Below are 18,487 nucleotides of genomic sequence, written 5' to 3'. Positions count from 1 at the left end.
TAGACTATAGACTAGACTATAGACTAGACTGTAGACTAGACTATAGACTAGACTATAGACTAGACTATAGACTAGACTATAGACTAGACTATAGACTAGACTATAGACTAGACTATAGACTAGACTATAGTCTAGACTATAGACTAGACTATAGACTAGACTATAGACTAGACCATAGACTAGACTATAGACTAGACTATAGACTAGACTATAGACTAGACTATAGACTAGACTATAGACTAGACTATAAACTAGACCATAGACTAGACTATAGACTAGACTATAGACTAGACTACACTATATACTATAGTCATGACTATAGACTATACTATAGACTAGACTATAGACTAGACTATAGACTAGACTATAGACTAGACTATAGACTATACACTAGACTTCTATCGGAAGCTTTCATTTCTCTTATAGAAGTGGAAGCTTCTATCGGAAGCTTTGTTTTCTAGAATTTTTATTTAAGAGCAACACATTTCGTTTATGATATTTTCACTTCGCAATTTTCACAGTTTGAAAAGTCAGTCTGCCACCCCGGAGGTTGTGGGTTCAATTTACCCCCAAGGCACTGTTTAAGGACGCACAACAGGCCCGATAAAGACCAAAGTGTATATTTTCGAATTTGATACACCCTACTTTCAAACTAACTCTCAATAAAATAATATGCATCGCTTTTAATGAAACCCTCGATAGTATTAGTACAATGACAGAATTTGGGCTTTGTCTGATGTTTTGTTACCCGAAAGCAATACATAACTAGATATGTACTTTGATTCTAGCTTTTCTTGGAACATATGTATATATATATAAGTTGAGGAGTGGGCATTACAACAGTTTTAATCGAATAATTTTACTTAAGGTTTGGATTTCACAAACCCCACTTTCAAACTGAAACTGATCCTGCTGCTTATATTCAAGAAAACTACATATACTCTACCTGATACTACTTTAAATCTTCTTAGACTATAGTTATCTTCATTTATTTAGATGTTTTAATGGTTAATACATATAATTCGTTTCAATATAGGATTTTATTAAACAAATTTTTAAAACGCTCTCTCAATATTATTGATCTTGCAAAACTCTCTTTCGACTACTTTTGATGACATATTTGACAGCTCTATCTCTCTCTCGTGGTTATTCTCTTAAACCCTCATAGTAGTATACACAAAAATATAAATTATTATATTTTATAATTTTTTTACTATTATTTTAAATAATTTATAATTATTTTTTTTTTTTCGTTTGAAAATAAATAGCATTATGGTGTTTTTGTTGTTTTTTTTGGTATTTTTTAATTAAAAAAGATGAAATTAAAATTAAAAATTGTATTAAATTATGTACGAGTATAAATTATGAATTTTCTTTTTCAAAAAAAGTTTATTATCGATATTTGGCATTTTCAATTCACATTAAAAAAACGTTTGCAGAAACACACATGATATTTTGAGTGCGTTCACACTACACACAGATACTTAAGACTGCTGCCGGAAAAATTAATTCGGGATTTCTCCTCAGAAAAAATCTTTTGGAGCAGTTATATCGTATTTTGTTCAGGATCATGTGTGCGTGTGTGTAGTACTAATCTGCTTGCTGGGAGCATCATGCAGTGTGATGGTGGTAACTTATGAAGATGATGGTGTTGTTGTTTAAATTTTGATTTTTTTAAGTTTTTTGTTTTTGTTTTTTTTATTTTTTTTTACAAGATGATGGAAAACATATTCAAATTATAAAGAGACCAACAATTTAATAACCAGCCAATTCGGCGAATGTGGAGTCCATTTCGTCGGCCAAAGACTTGTATCTGTCCTTGTTGATGCCCAATTCGTCTATAAAAATGGTAGAAAAAAAAAAAGATAAATTAATAATTTGCGGGGTTTTTAAGATAAAGACAAAAAACATTTAAAAAATTTTTGTGTAGTGGTGCTTTAACAAATATTTTGTTTTAATTTCTTTTTTTTTTCTTTGTTTGGTTAGTGAAATTATATAAATATATTGTGCAGAAAAAAAATTCTTTCAGTGCATACAAAAAATAGTAGACAAACACTTAAAGAAACATTTACCATGAAAAGAATGTGTCCCATACATTTTTCAATACAAAATTTCCTAAAAGAAATCATAAGTTTTGTTTTTGGTTTCTTTAAAGGGGGGGAAAATGGTGGGTGGAGGAGAATATATATATTTTTTAGAAATATTTTAACAATTAGAGGGTTTAAGGTTACACATATAAGTGTGTTTTTTTTTTTTGGTATTGTATAAGTTTGTTTCTGGAATATACAGCGCTTTTAAGTAGTGGACCTATATTATTGATCCAGTGTCTCTAAGACAAGTTTTTGATTTACCACTAACTGTCAAAAGAGTTAAAACTTCTATTTGCTTCTTCATTGTTAAGTAATGACAGTTAGATGATACTATCTTTGTAGTAAATCAATATGAAAATTTTCAATTTAAATATTTATTTCAAATAGAGAGGATATTCTTAAAAAATCTAGTATTCAATTCAAAATTTAGGTTCCATAAACCTGAAGAATCGATCTTTTGTTGCAAAAAGTTTAAAAGTCGGACTGTGGACCAGTTCAAAGTTTTGACTATAGAAAAGTCTTGATTATAGAAGTCTACTGTCTTGGATAAAGATTAGTCTATATAGTCTTGACTATAGATCATTCTATAGTCTTGACTATAGATCATTCTGTAGTCTTGACTATAGATCAGTCTATAGTCTGGACTATAGATCAGTCCATAGTCTTGACTATAGACCAGTCTATATTCTTGACTATAGATCAGTATATAGTCTGGACTATAGATCAGTATATAGTTTAGACTATAGATAACTCTATAGTCTGGACTATAGATCAGTATATAGTCTTGACTATAGATCAGTCTATAGTCTTGACTATAGATCAGTCTATAGTCTGGACTATAGATCAGTCTATAGTCTGGACTATAGATCAGTCTATAGTCTGGACTATAGGTCAGTATATAGTCTGGACTATAGATCAGTATATAGTCTGGACTATAGATCAGTATATAGTCTGGACTATAGATCTGTATATAGTCTGCACTATAGATTAGTCTATAGTCTGGACTATAAATCAGTATATAGTTTTGACTATAGATCAGTCTATAGTCTGGACTAAAGGTCAGTCCATAGTCTTGACTATAGATCAGTCTATAGTCTTGACTATAGATCAGTCTATAGTCTTGACTATAGATCAGTCTATAGTCTTGACTATAGATCAGTCTATAGTCTTGACAATAGATCAGTCTATAGTCTTGACTATAAATCGGTCTATAGTCTTGACTATAGATCAGTCTAGTCTTGACTATAGATCAGTCTATAGTCTTGACTATAGATCAGTCTATAGTCTTGACTACAGATCAGTCTATAGTCTTGACTATATATCAGTCTATAGTCTTGACTATAGATCAGTCTATAGTCCTGACTATAGATCAGTCTATAGCCTTGACTATAGATCAGTGTATAGTCTTGACTATAGATTGTCTGTATTCGTAAGTATAAATTAGTCTGTATTTGTGAGTATAGATCAGTCTATATTCTTGACTGTAGATCAGTCTATATTCTTGACTATAGATCAGACTATAACCGTGAATATAGATCCGTCTATAGCCATGACTATAGATCAGTTTATAGTTCAGTCTGTAAGTATAAGTAGATCAGTCTATAGTCTTAACTATAGATCAGTCTATAGTCTTAACTATAGATCAGTCTATAGTTTTGACTAAAGATCAGTCTATAGTCTTGACTATAGATCAGTCTATAGGTATGACTATAGATCGGTCTTTAATCATGACTACTGATCGGACTATAGTCTCGATTGATATATAGTCTGAACTGTAGCAAAATTTAAAAATTTCGAATTGTAAAATTTAAAAATGTTAACTTTTGAATTTAATTAATTTTATTTTTTTCTAATAAAGTGAGATGGCATCACTGTTTAACGTCAAATGTCAAACATTTTTCTAATTCAAATTGTTGAGAATTTCGAATTGGAATAATAATATATAATAACCTGCAGCTTCATTTTACTCATTAAACTGAACTTTTAAATTACAAAAATTAAAACTAGAACCAGAATAATAATCAGTAAATAACAATTTAACGTGTGCTTATTGTGTGACCAAGGGTGTTTTTTTGTTTGGAATCAATATCATGCCACATCAAACATTTAAAAAAAATATATATATATAAAATACAACTCAAAATTATATGATAAAAAAAGATAAATTACTTAAAAGCTTACAACAAAATATTTATAATATTTGTAATTGACTGGCGCGATAATTCAATCACCTCACTCTATTGGTTGGTTGGACTGACTTTGTTTTTTCTAATTTACAAAAGTCGTAGAAGGCAGGTCAGGTTGTTTGTTTGTTTAAAAATAAACGCTGTTTGAAATTCTTTTTACAATGTCGTTTTTTTTTCAGTGTGTTTTGTGTTTGTTTATTATATACACTTAGAGAAAAAAATGTATTTTTAAGGATAAAAGCACAAAATTGTATAAAATGTGTAATGAGCAAGTGAGTGGTTGTCAAATGGTTGATTTGCAAAGAAAAAAAAAACAATTGAAATTGTTTTAAAAATAAAATGAAAATAAATTAGTAAAAGTATTTACAGGGCTGGAGGTATATAGTATAATAAAATTATGATTTGGAGGGATAAAAAGTAGGAATTCTTTCCAAAATATTTGTTAATTTACAAAAACGTTATGATGGAATAGAGGTTTCAAAATTTGAAAAAAAGTGGGGAAAACAGTTGTGTAAGTGTAAATTGTCTTTTTTTTGGATGTAAAATATATGTATATGTGGCAATAGTATTGAAAAGTGTTTTTGTAATTTGTTTGAATTGTTTTTGTTTGGTTTTTTTTTAATATCCGGTAAGTTCGGCGAAGGTGGAGTCCAAATCATCGCAGATTGCTTTGTATTTTTCTTTTTCATGGAAGAGACGGTCTGCAAAAGGCATTTTTATGTTTGTTTTTGGTTAAATAATATTAAAAAGCATTTTTAGCATATTTTTATAATAAAAAAAATTAAATTATAAAAATATTAATATATACAAAAACTAATTAAAAAAAGATAATTATATGAAAAAATTTCTTTCAGTTTTTTTTCGATTTGGTTAGTGTTATTTAAAGCAATATTTTCCTGAAGTTATTTTCCTAAATACCAAAGTTAATAACAAACTTACCTTCTAGCCTGTCGACTTCCTTTTGGAGGCGCTTGACATGCTTCTCAGCATGTTCAGCACGTTGTTCGGCTTCCTTCAATTTAACGGTCAAAGTCTTCATTTCACGTTTGAATTCTTCAACACGTTGGTTGGCCTTTTCTTCGGATACTTCCAAAGATTTCAAGGAGTTACCGACAACCTGAGATAAAAGAAAATTTTATGAGTTTTTTTCTTTTTGTCATAAGTCGCGTTTTTATTAAGTTTATCTATTGTACCTTCAATTCTTCTTCAAGTTCCATGATCTTGGCTTCACCGGACCTGACACGATCTTCAGCAACTTCCAATTCATCTTCAACGAAGGCCAACTTGCGGGATACTTCATCAGATTTGGTATCAGCATCTTCAGCCAACATACGGGCTTCCTTCAATTGGTTGGTCAATTGATCCATACGTTCTTCATCTTGTTGAGAACGGTTTTCCAATACTTTGCACATACTGTGTTATAGGGAATAAAGAGAGAATTTATTAATTTAATTGATTTTAAAAAGATTCAGTTTGTTTTTAAAGAACCTAAGTCTGTTGCTAAAACTTTTCTCTAAAGTCTAGACTTATTTTAGAATGAACTTTATAAACATATCTTAAAAGTTACCTAAACAGATCGAGACTATAAAAGCGAAGACAGTAGAGCCTAAGAAAGCTCTAAATGTGCCTTAAAGTTTGAAATTTTAAAACCTCTTTGAGATAACTTAAATTTCTGTAAATTCTAGACTTCTTTAGCCTGACTTTTTTTAGAATGAGCTTTATAAACATATCTTAAAAGTTACCTAAACAGATCGAGCCTAAAAAGCGAAGAAAGAAGAGCCTAAGAAAGCTCTAAATGAGCTTTAAAGCTTGAAATTTTAAAACCCCCTTGAGATTCGTGACAATTTCATCTTTTTAATATAGAAAGAGAATGTTATATTCTTTTTCCAAAGCTTTTTGAATGAAATATAACTTAAAAAAGCTCTACAAAAGCATAAAAACAGCTAAAAACTCCTAGAGATTATATTAACTCTCTCAATTACATATATCTACAAATTCCAACTTACCGGTTGTTTTCATCAGCAGCTTGAGTAGCTTCCAACAACTTTTGTTGAGCACTGGTTGAGCGTTCTTCAGATTTTTCCAAATCTTCTTCAATTTGTTGTACCTTACGATTCAAAGTGGCTACTTCGGATTCGGTGGCGGTCAACAATTTCTCTTTCTCGTCCAATTCTTGGTTGGCCTTTTCCAATTGTTCCTTGGATGAAACCAAATCGGCTTCAACTTGAACCAATTTTTTCTCCAAATCACGTACTTCTTCCTTCAATTTATCGGCACGGGAATTGGCATCTTTAGCTTGATTTTCACAGGTATCGGCCTTATCAACGGCGTTATCCTTTTCAAGCTTCATCGCTTGCATCTTCTTCTTGATGGCATCCATGTTTGTGTTTTTTTGTTTTTACTACTAAACGGGAAGGAAAAATTTAAAGAAGATATTACACTGTAAAAAAAAGAAAGAAAAATTTTAATTGTTATTAAATCGTTATTAAATTTTAATAAAGGAAATATAACTGCAATATTTTGAGAATATTTGAACGATTTGGAAAACTATTTTCATTAAAATTAATTCAAATCGAATCAGAAACTTGTACCTAAAAATATAACCTCAAATTTGTAATTTACATTTAGAATTCTAAAAAACTTTATAAAATTAAACAAATTTCCAAAAATTTAGAAAAAGTTTTAAAAAATATTATAAAATAATTTCCATAAATATTGAATTTGTCTTGAAACTGTAATCATATAGCTTCCCTCATACTGTTTATCATGTCTACACTTAACAAAATGTTTGTGCTAACATCTGTTTAATGTTTATTATATATTTAGTTAACAAAATATAAACAAACATTCTTTTAATTTGCAGCCCCATTTGGCCTCAAAACCGAAAAAATTCTTCATACCCACACAGTTTTTTCTCCAAATACATACAAATAGCTTTTTGTTTTTGCTGAAAAAAGAGCTTTTTTTCAAATATTTTAAAAATAACTTTTGCCTAGATTAAATGCATAAGAATATTTGGAAATTTTTTGTATTTCGATATTTGAAATATAAAGTTTTAACTAAAAAAAAACAACTGTGTGGGTGTTTTTCATTTCTTCTCTTATTTCTTATACAATAAAATTTGTTTATTTTAAATTCTAAATAAAAAATGGGTTAAATTTGTATTCATGGATATGTTAAGAGATATTACTATTTATTGAGGCCATTTTGGATTTATTTTTAAATTGATGCTGTTTAGCATTTTTTGATATTTTGTTAAAATATAGTTTTCTAGGTTTCCTAGAAGATTTAAAAACAATCAGATGATTGTGGTGATATTGCATATAACCAAAAATCTATTACTGTAACCTTTGACCACTAATAAATAATGTGTGGGATTGGCGATTTTATTTGGTATACTACCTTATTTGGAATTTCAATATTTTTCATATCTTTAGCAAATAGTTGTTTATAATTTTCTTTCAGTGTCTTGCAAAAAAACTTCCTATTTTAAAGTTTTCCTATGTTAGACCTTCACAAGGAAAATAGGTCAAATGAAAGTATTAACTTATGTGACTATCATCTCGTAAAAAAATTGATAGTCAATGGTCCTTCGAACCGAATATGAATATTTGTAAGGTAAACATATTTTACTTGGAACTTTTGTAAAAAAAATTGATAGTCAATGGTCCTTCGAACCGAATATGAATATTTGTAAGGTAAACATATCTTACTTGGAACTTTTGTATAAAGAAATTTAGAATATATTATTCCCTTCTTCTCTTGTTATTCTGCCCAATTATATGATTAGTATTTCCGAAATTAGGAAGAGAAAAATAAGTGAAAAATCAATAAAAATACATGGAATTTGGGAAAGAGTTTTTATTAAGCATGGACATAAATCAAATCTTTCAAAACATCGCAACCTGTTTGTAATATCTTTTCATTTCCCCCTCTCTTAGAGTTACTTAGAAGTGGTCCGTGACCTATTTACGTAGTAGTAGTTATTTTAATTACAATGCCTCTTTTACTTTATTTAAAAAGCTTTTCTCTCTCTTTCTCTCTGACCATAAGAGTTATGTTTTAAATGGTCTTTCGAGCCATATTTAGTTAATTATAACAGACAAGTTATTTGATTTTTTATTGAAATATAATAAATTCAAGTCTTTCAAAATAGAGCAATCTGTTTTTAAAGTTTATTAAACGAACTTTTCATTTTGAGAATTATTATTAAAAGTGGTCCTTCGAACCATAGTGAACTAATAATAATGAAGTTATTTTAATTATTATTAAATTGTCCCTTTTATTTTTCTTTGCAAACACTTATTTCTCGTTTTCTCTGCTAATACATTTCTCTTTCGTTGTCAATTCATAAAAGTTAATTTTTTTATGGTCCTTCGAGCCTTAATGAAGTAATAACTATGAAGTTATTTTAAATACCATTGAAATACATTAAATTGAAATCATTTAAAACGGAGCAAACTGTCTGTAAAGCTTATGAAGTTATTTTCATATCACTTTCTATTAGAGATAATTTAAAATATCTATCATTCTAGCATCTATCTATCTATCTATCTATCTATCTATCTATCTATCTATCTATCTATCTATCTATCTATCTATCTATCTATCTATCTATCTATCTATCTATCTATCTATCTATCTATCTATCTATCTATCTATCTATCTATCTATCTATCTATCTATCTATCTATCTATCTATCTATCTATCTATCTATCTATCTATCTATCTATCTATCTATCTATCTATCTATCTATCTATCTATCTATCTATCTATCTATATATCTATCTATCTATCTATCTATCTATCTATCTATCTATCTATCTATCTATCTATCTATCTATCTATCTATCTATCTATCTATCTATCTATCTATCTATCTATCTATCTATCTATCTATCTATCTATCTATCTATCTATCTATCTATCTGTCTATCTATCTATCTATCTATCTGTCTATCTATCTATCTATCTATCTATCTATCTATCTATCTATCTATCTATCTATCTATCTATCTATCTATCTATCTATCTATCTATCACGAGCTATAATTAATTAAAAGTTAGAATTTTGTTTTACAAAGTTTATTGACAAATTTAAAAAGTTTCTGAGATAAATGTTTAAAGCTGTTAGGGGAGGGGGTGGTACTTAAAGTTGAGCTTAAAGCTTTAAAATCGTTCGATTATAAAACTTCAAATTTTTTTATTTTCGTGAATTTTATATAAAAAACATGTAAAATATATACAGATCTTTCTAAATATCTGAAAATTTAAATTTATTTTTAATTTGTATGTTTTTTTTTTTTTGAAAATTCATTCATTATTTTGACATTTCAAACTTAAATTTTTAAATTTAAAAGTTTATTAAAAACTCTATATAAATTTTTTAATTTTTAATAATAAATTTATAAAACTGTCTAAAGTTGAAAATATTTCAATTCACTTAAAAATTTTGAATTCTTTTAAAAAATTTAAATAAAAAAATTTCAAATCATAATCGAAATAAAAGCTTTTTAAAAGTATATTAAACAAAATTCATTAAGAATTTTTTTCAATTTAAAATATTGAAAAAATTTTATTATTAAAAATCTTCATAATTTAATTTTAAATAAAAAATGTAAATGGATTTGTGGGCGTAAAAACTCAAGGCTGTTTATTTAAAACTATAGTATATAGAAAAAGCTTTTTTAAAAAAGCTTTATTTTCTAAACTTTTTTTAGATAAATATAATATCATTCAAAAATTCTCAAAATATGCATATTTATAAAAAAAAACTCAAAAAATATTTATTAAATATTATATACAGATTTTTTTTTAAACTTTTTTCCTAAAACTTTTTATAAATAAGCTTATATGTATGTGTGTGTATGTGAATTTATATATGTATGTGTGTGTGTGGGCATATAAAATTAAATGTGTAAAAAATATGTGTAAAAATTAGTATATGTGTGTATATATAGGTATTATCCACATATATATACAAATATTAACATATACACTCAGCACAGTTTTGAAAGTATTTTTTTTTTTTTTGTAGAGATTCAATTACAAAATGCCTTATTTGTAAAATTTGAAAATATATGTATGTAGTTTTTAGGGATTTTTAAGATATTTTTAATTTTTTTAAACACTTGCATTAACAACACTGTTTTTATTGTATAGATATGATATTTTTTTTAAATATTACGTTATTTTTCAAAATTTTTGTTTATGACTTTTGTTTTAAAAGTTATTTTTAAAATTTTCTTTTTAATTGTTTTTATTTTAACAAATGTTTATTATGTCATTTTTATAAGATTTTTATTTGCAATATTTTTAATATTTTTAATATTTTTTATTAATTATGTGGAAGTTTTTTTTTAAGTTTTATTACACACACACATACACATATAAGCTTAATTATTAAATATTTTTCTTTTAAATTTTTAAAATATTTTTTTAAATATTACAATAAATTATAGTTTTTTTCTTGTTTTTTAATAGTTTTCTTTGAAAATTTAGTTTTTTTTTTTAAAGGTCTTTAATTTTTCTTTTTTTTTCTTGAAATATTAATAAAATATTTTTTGAGGTTATCCTTTTTTTCTTTTGCTGTTAGAACAGCAACTAACCTTAGCGTTCCAACACACACTATACGCTGTCAAAACCCCGAGAACACTGATGCAGACCAACTTTCTAGCCACACAAAGCCCCCGACGCAAAAAAATTATTTCATTTCACTTATACACTCACACACACCTTAAGTGTAACGGGGAGTTAACATACAACAATGTTTCAATGTGTGTGCATATTTTCAATATTTTATTTTCATTTCATTCAAAATCTCATGATGAAAAATTTCCCCCTAAAAATTTTACTCTCATCTCTGCTAAAAGCAATATCTGCCTTCCTTAAGCAAATCGCTAAATCTACCCAATTATTGCACCTACTCATTTTCCTAAACATTGACTATATGTATACATGTAGATGCTCTTTGTGTATATGTAAACCTATACCTTCTCAAATCGTATACATATAGTACACCGATTTTCGTCTATATGTATAAATGTGTCTGATATATGTATTAGGAAAACACCTCTTTTAAATATATATATCTATATTCTTCACCTTTTTTCCGTTTCTGCTTTTTATTTCATTCTTAAAAAAGCAACACACAGAAACAAAATTTCCTTTTAAACTCTTCTAGTTCCTATACACGATCACTCTTACTCTCTCTCTCTCTCTCTCTCTCTTCATATTTATAAAATTGTCTCTATATTTTCTATTCACATTTGAAATTTATTTCAAAATTATAAATAGATCCTCTTAAAATGTGTGTATCTAATGAAGCTTTTTTTTATTTCTATTTATTTGAAATGTATTCCATTTATTTTCAATTCTATCTGATTTTTGGAATATTTGTTTTTTCAACTAATTTCATATCTATTGTTTTCCAAGGCAGGTCATTCTCTAACTAAGTGTTAAATAGTTTCAAATATTTTCAAAATTTGACCTATATTTTCTTTCAAAAAAAATTCTTCTAAATTGTGTCAATATTTCTTGTAATCTTGTAATCTATTAGTTTTTTATATGTTTTTTTTTCAATATTTTAAATATATTTTTATATATAACTTAATATATATTTTTAAATTTTGTTTATAGAAATACGATCTACATATATTTTTTTTATTATTATCATAATCATTCTTGTTCTTTTTCGGTTTTTTTCTTTCATAAATGTGGGTGTTTAAATTGTTATATATAAATTTTTAAAATACAAATACATATATATCTTTTGTCCATACATTAAATTATTTATTAACTTTTAACAAGTTGTGTTTATGTTATGGCCAACATTTTAAATCATTTTAGCCATTTTGTTGTAATTTTTATTTTGAAAAAAAATTTTGAAATTTTGATATGCAGTATTTTCTAACATCGACACAACTCCAACCGTTAAAGTTCGCTTGCAGTTATATAAATATACAAATATACATATATTTTAATCGTATAACAGACTATAGTAAACTTCTGATAAATAAAAATCGTAAATATCCGTCTGTTATTGTTGGAGAGCAACACAAAGTTTGAGTTATATTAAAAAAATTTTTTTTTTTAACAATTTGCAAAGAAGTTATGAAACCAATTTCCCGATAATAAGGGTATGAACAATTTAAAACGATTGCAATTTTGATAAAGATTTGTAACTTCAAGAGATATACATTAGTTTTTATACATATGTATATAATTTTAGACAGCATATTCTATTGGAATGCATACCTCCAATAGTCTTGTCCATAGACAAGTGTAACCAATAGATCTGTTAAAAGGACGACCAGTCCATAGACTAGTCTATAGATTAGATCATATACTAGTCAATAGAGACTAGTCAATAGTTTAGTCCATAGACTAGTCCATAGTTTTATCCATAGACTAGTCAATATAAAAGTTCATAGACTAGTCAATAGATTAGTCCATATATTAGCCTATAGACTAGTATACAGACTAGTCGACCTACTACTACTACACAGATTAATCTATAGACTAGTTCATATACTAGCACACAGACTAGTATACAATCAAGTCTGCAGTTCATTTAATAGACTTGTACTCAATAGACTAGAGCATAGACTAGTCCACAGACAAGTCAATAGACTAGTCCAAAGACTAATTCTTATACTAGTCCATAAATAAGTCCACAGTCAAGTTCTTACACTAGTCCATAGATTAGTACACAGAAGGGTATAAAGTCTAGTCAGTAAATTAATCAATATACCACTCAATAGATCCGTCAATGCAGTAGTTCATAGACTAGCAGATAATATGCGAAATCATGGACCAAATTTAATCGTAATAGTGTTTGTCCTTGGTACAAAAATAGCATGTGTACCAAATATTTCACATTTATAACCGTTTGATAATTGAAAAACTAGAAGACTAGACTTAACGACTTTAAATCCCTTACTAAATATGCTAAGAAGAAGCAATTTTTTGCCTAATTTACCTAGGGTATTATATATGTTACAAAAATATTGAAAATATTTCCAAATTTTTCATAAATACTAAAATACACTATTTTTATTCAATCCTCCCAGATTTTTTTGTTCACTTTGTCACTCCGTGTGTAACACTAAGAAATGTTCATCTGATACCCAACAAAGTAAATATATTCTTGGTCCTTCTCATTTGTCCGTCCGCCGGTCTGTCTGCCTGTCTGTGTAAAACACGCTTAGGTAAAAACGCAGCGAAATAAATTAATGAAACAAAATCGGTCCACAAATTCCTATACCGAAAATGAATTGTTAATAACTTCTTATAACTTCTTCTTTTTATATAAATGGAATTCATATGAAGAAAAATTGTTTGCATTTGGTTATAGCTCCCATACAAGGTCCTCCTCTAAAAATCACTTAAACTCACATTACTCTTCATTCAGACCACCCTTCCGAAAATCACTTAAACTCGTAAGTATTACTCATTGCCAACTAACGATTTAGTTACAAAATTTTGACATAAATGTTGCTGTTATATACAGAAATGTTACTGTAAAAAATGTCTATAATTGACAATTGATCTATAATTGGCCATACAAGGTCCCCTTCCTAAAATCACTTAAAAGCACATTAATCATTATGAAATAATGATATCCATATTCAATTTAGCACAAAGATTGCTTTTATATACATAAATGTTACTACACACATTTTTAATGATCGTTCTATAATTGGTCATAGTTCCTTTGCAAGATCCTCTTCCGAATCATTTAAACGCGTATTACTCATTACGAACTAATTGCAAAATGACATAAATATTGCTTTTATATACAGAAATGTTACTGTAAAAATGTTTCATGATCGGTAATTGGCCATAGCTACCATAAAAGGTCCCCTTTCGAAAATCAAAAAGTACCTTTTGAAGAACAAAAAAGTACCAAAATGTTCCCTTTTATAGGTTATAATTTACTCCGGCTCTACATGCTGCGAAAAAATACCAAAAACTCCGGGCCTAAATGCATATTACTCATTAGCAAATAATGATATCCATTCAAAATTTTGCAACAAATTTTACTTTTGTGTTCATAGTTCCCACACAGAGAGAAAAAGAAATATACACGTCTGGTACCAAATTGACACTAAACTGTTTATAATTTTTCAATACCATCCGTTGTCAAATTATATACATACGTACGACAACACTATGTAATGTTGATAACATTGCAACAATTCGTTGTCGATATCTAAATTTTATACACATCCGTTGTCTAAATGTTAACAAATGTGGTAAGCTCACTATTGACAAACAATCCGTTGCCAATAGTGAGCTTATCACGTTTGTTAACATTTAGACAACCGATGTTTATAAAATTTAGATTTCGATACGAATTGTTGCAATGCTGACAACGTTGCGTTGTCAACATTATATAGTGTTGTCGTACGTATTTATATACTTAAACAACGGATGTTATTGGAAAATTATAAACTCTTTGGTGTCAATTTGGTACCAGGCGTGTATATTTCCTTTTCCCTCTGTGCATGCAAGGTCTCCACCCGAAAACCAATTAAACGCAGAGGTACATAGATGCATAGAGAAACTTCAATCATTGTCTGTAATAACTTTTCTCATTTGACAAATAACAGATGAAATGGATCGAATTTTGGATAAAAGTCTCTTTAAGCGATGAAAACATACCATTCATTATATAACTCGAAAATGGAAAAAAACATACCATAAATGTTGATAGGTAGGAGGGGTTTTTCACGTTTTTCATTGAACAACTCAATCCCCTGATCTGAACCCCAATATATTAATTTTGGATCATTGTAGATCGGTTTATATAATGAAATATAAAAACTAAAAGGCACATCTTGGAGTGCGTAAAATACCCATGGAATAATATTTCAAAGGATTAAGTAATGCTCCTGAAGGCTTATATGACTTCCAGATGTGCTCCAGTTAGAAAAAATATGGATATGCTTTAAATTATTATGTTAAAAATTAATTTAAATACATATGTTTAAGAAGTTGTTGCTATAAAACAAATTTATAAAGAATTCCACATAAATCCAATTCCATGGTCTTGTATTCAATGTGAACCGATCCTGAAGAAATCTGATAGAGAGATTTCGGTCCTATAAAACTTGTTTATGTTGAAGTTCAATGATATATGTACTTGGATTTTTTAGCTATGAGCGTTAAAATCATTCCGTTTCAGACCTTATATGGTGGGTGGGGTCTATAATGAAACCATTTAGTATGTATATTTTAGTTCTAATAAAACTTGTTTATGTCGAATTTCAACATTATACATGTTATTTTATTTTGTTGAGGGGTGGCATATAAGGGCTTGTTTTTGGACTAGTACTAGAACATGTGAACCGATATTGACCATTTTCAATACCAAACAATTCATATTTCTACCAACCATTCGATCGCAGTTAATGCATAGAAATACTTTGATGTTTATCCTAACACTTTAATAAAATTGTTTAAATTATATTTATAAAGTTTTAGATTCTTCCAAACCCTTTCATTTCTACTAGAAAAAAGACTTTCATTTTTTTTGTAAAATAATTGATTTTATTTACTTGTGAAAAAAACTAAAAGTAATTTGTCATAAAAATAGTTTAATGCTTTTAAATATTTGTTTGTTATTAATTTAAAGCTAATACTATAAATATTTTAATTTTTTATTTTTTCATAAAAAAAGGCAAAAATGCATAATTACATTTACACATTTAGTATTATAATTACTACGAAAAACTTAATGAAAAAGAAACTTGAGTTTAATTTTGGAAAAATGCTTAAAAAAATAATAAATAGTTTAGAAATAAAACAAAAAACATTGGTGGGGTTTATGTTAAAAAAAAAAATAAAACTGCAACTGATTTTTAGGGAAGTGTAGTTAATAGTGATGTTGGAGTAGGTGTAAGAGAGCATTTTACATTTGTTTTATTTTATTAAAATATGGAATTTAATTAGGCAGTTTAAGTTTTACATATATAATTTTTTGTTAATATATATTTTTTTTAATATGGAATGTTATTTATTTTTTTTTTTCTTTTGTTTTACTTTAAATATTAAATTTTCTTTGTAAAGTGTATCATTGTTTTTGGTTTTTATTAGTAAATAAAATTTGTATTTGTTGTAAGGTTGTTTTAGAACTAATTTAGGGATTAGTTATTAAATCAGGTTGTCTGGCTAGCCATTATCCCTTATGTTTAAATCATATATTTAGTAATTATTTAATTCAGCATATTCCAATTCTTGGGCAATATTTTTGTACTTCTCTTTGCTTTTGCTTACTTCCTCTGTAAGAAAATTTTTTATATTATTAAAATGTTGTATTAGAAATAAAAGCAAATATATTCGACTGTGCCGAATCTTATATACCCTTCACCATAGTGTGAACAGTTTGAAAATAGAATAGTACGAAAAAGTTCCCTTTTATAGATTTTCTTTTAATCAGATCGCTGCGTGTTCAATTCTATCCTTCGAGGTTTAATATTAAAACATATTCAAAAAGTACCAATTGAAAAGCGAAAATGTACCAAAAAGTTTACTCTTATATGATTCTATATGTCTAAATATATGTTTCTAAGTTCAATATTACAGAAAAACCAAAAAGTGACGATCGAAAAAGTACCAAAAATCCATTCCTACAGATTTTCATTCACTCAGGTCTCTGAAAGTTTAATTTAATATTTCTAGGTTCAATATTATAGAAAACCCAAAAAGTACCTTTTTAAAAAAGAAAAAGTACCCAAAAGTCCCTTCAATAGATTCTCAATTACTCCGAGCTCTATAAGCTTAACTTCTTGTTTCTAGTTTCAATATTATAGAAAACTAAAAAGGTACCTTTTGAAGAACTAAAAAGTACCAAAAAGTCCCCTTTTGTAGGTTCTTATTTACTCCAGTTAATGAACGAAAAAGTACCAAAAAGTCACCTCTATAAGTTCCCATTTACTTTCGTGTTCTACATGCCTAATATAACGTTTCTATGTTCAATGTTATAGAAATTCAAAAAAGTACCTTTTAAAGAACGAAAAAGTAGCAAAAAGTCCCTTCAGTAGATTCTCAATCGCTCCGGGCTCTACAAGCTTAACTTTATATTTCTAGTTTCAATATTATAGAGAACTAAAAAAGTACCTTTTGAAGAACTAAAATGTACCAAAATGTTTGTAGGTTCTTATTTACTCCAGTTAACGAACGAAAAAGTACCAAAAAGTCATCTCTATAAGTTCTCATTTACTTTCGTGTTCTAAACGCCTAACAAAACGTTTCTATGTTCAATATTATAGAAATTCAAAAAAGTACCGTTTGATGAACAAAAAGTTACCAAACTGTTCCCTTTTATAGATTCTCATTTACTCCGGTTCTATATGCTGCGAAAAAATACGAAAAAGTCCCTTTTATAGGTTCTCATTTAGTCCGGGCTCAAGTAAAAAGTATCCACATTTCTCCTTTTATAGGTTCTCATTTACTTCGTGCTCCAGATGCTTAATTTTATGTTTCTAGGTTAAATAATATAGAGAACTCAAAAAGTACCTTTTGAAAAACGAAAAAGTACCAGAATTATAAATAACACCCCAAGAGCATATTTAAGAATTAAAACTAAACATTTTAAAATAATTTTTCCCATCCCTGCTAAATTTCCCGCACACAATTTTCCATTTCTGATTTTGGCATCAACAAAACAATAACAACACATAGTTTTATATGTGACTTGTTGTTGTTGTAACAGATTGGATGATACAGCTATCTATGGCTGAGTGTACAATCTTTGGCCGATTGGGAATTGGATCGTTCCGGAGCTAAAACTTTTTGACGAAATTTTCAGAGGTTGTCTCGGATATTTGCTCATATATTCGTTGAACTTTTCTAAAGCATATCGAACACAATTGTAGAAGCTGTGGGTCCCCCAGATATGTGGGACCTTCAGAAAATTGATTTCAACAAACATTCAGACAAATGGACACTTACACGAAAGTATGTCTGACAGAATTGTAGAAAATTTGGGTAACGAAAATATCTGGGGTATTGAGGAAATTGATTTCAACTAACATACAGACATACGGACATAACTTAATCCAATCCGTTACCTATAAGGACTCGGACTGCTTTATTTAGGGACCGATTTAACTGATTTTAAATAGCAAACTTCTCGAAAGCATATCTGACATAATTGTTGAACATTTGAGTCGAAGATATATGTAAACATACAGACGGACATAGC

General features: G+C 27.9%; 1 protein-coding gene across 3 annotated transcripts; it reads right to left on the bottom strand.

Annotated features, from left to right (window-relative positions):
- Positions 1–1,362: 1,362 nt before the first annotated feature.
- LOC119605418 (tropomyosin-2) lies at positions 1,363–11,060 on the bottom strand. 3 transcript variants are annotated; one of them, XR_005231584.1, is made up of 6 exons: positions 10,887–11,047; positions 6,283–6,716; positions 5,470–5,689; positions 5,216–5,393; positions 4,260–4,977; positions 1,363–1,838 (listed from the first exon to the last, which is right to left on the bottom strand). XR_005231584.1 is itself a non-coding variant. In XM_037958519.1 (5 exons), exons 2-5 carry the CDS (start codon positions 6,654–6,656, stop codon positions 1,756–1,758), a joined length of 855 nt encoding a protein of 284 aa, XP_037814447.1. In that variant the 5' UTR covers positions 6,657–6,716; positions 10,887–11,060; the 3' UTR covers positions 1,370–1,755. The 3 variants fall into 3 exon arrangements, 1 of the variants encoding a protein (XP_037814447.1); XR_005231583.1 differs by having other exon boundaries at positions 4,272–4,977; XM_037958519.1 differs by lacking the exon at positions 4,260–4,977 and having other exon boundaries at positions 1,370–1,838; positions 10,887–11,060.
- Between the last annotated feature and the right edge of the window lie 7,427 nt (positions 11,061–18,487).

This window comes from Lucilia sericata, unplaced genomic scaffold (genome assembly GCF_015586225.1).
Source record: "Lucilia sericata isolate MDLA Ls3-8-SP2 unplaced genomic scaffold, ASM1558622v1 Contig000482F_arrow, whole genome shotgun sequence".
In the NCBI taxonomy this organism is placed as follows: domain Eukaryota; kingdom Metazoa; phylum Arthropoda; class Insecta; order Diptera; family Calliphoridae; genus Lucilia; species Lucilia sericata.
Note: the sequence above shows the minus strand (reverse complement) of the source record. Positions and strands in the feature narration are given on the sequence as shown.

Excerpts from the sequence above, each read along its gene's own strand:
- LOC119605418 (XM_037958519.1), bottom strand. The coding sequence starts at position 6,656 with ATGGATGCCATCAAGAAGAAGATGCAAGCGATGAAGCTTGAAAAGGAT. Across the intron at positions 5,690-6,282 it reads GCTGCTGATGAAAACAACCG|TATGTGCAAAGTATTGGAAA; the intron begins GTAAGTTGGAAT and ends CCTATAACACAG. Across the intron at positions 1,839-5,215 it reads GGAAGTCGACAGGCTAGAAG|ACGAATTGGGCATCAACAAG; the intron begins GTAAGTTTGTTA and ends CCATTTTTATAG.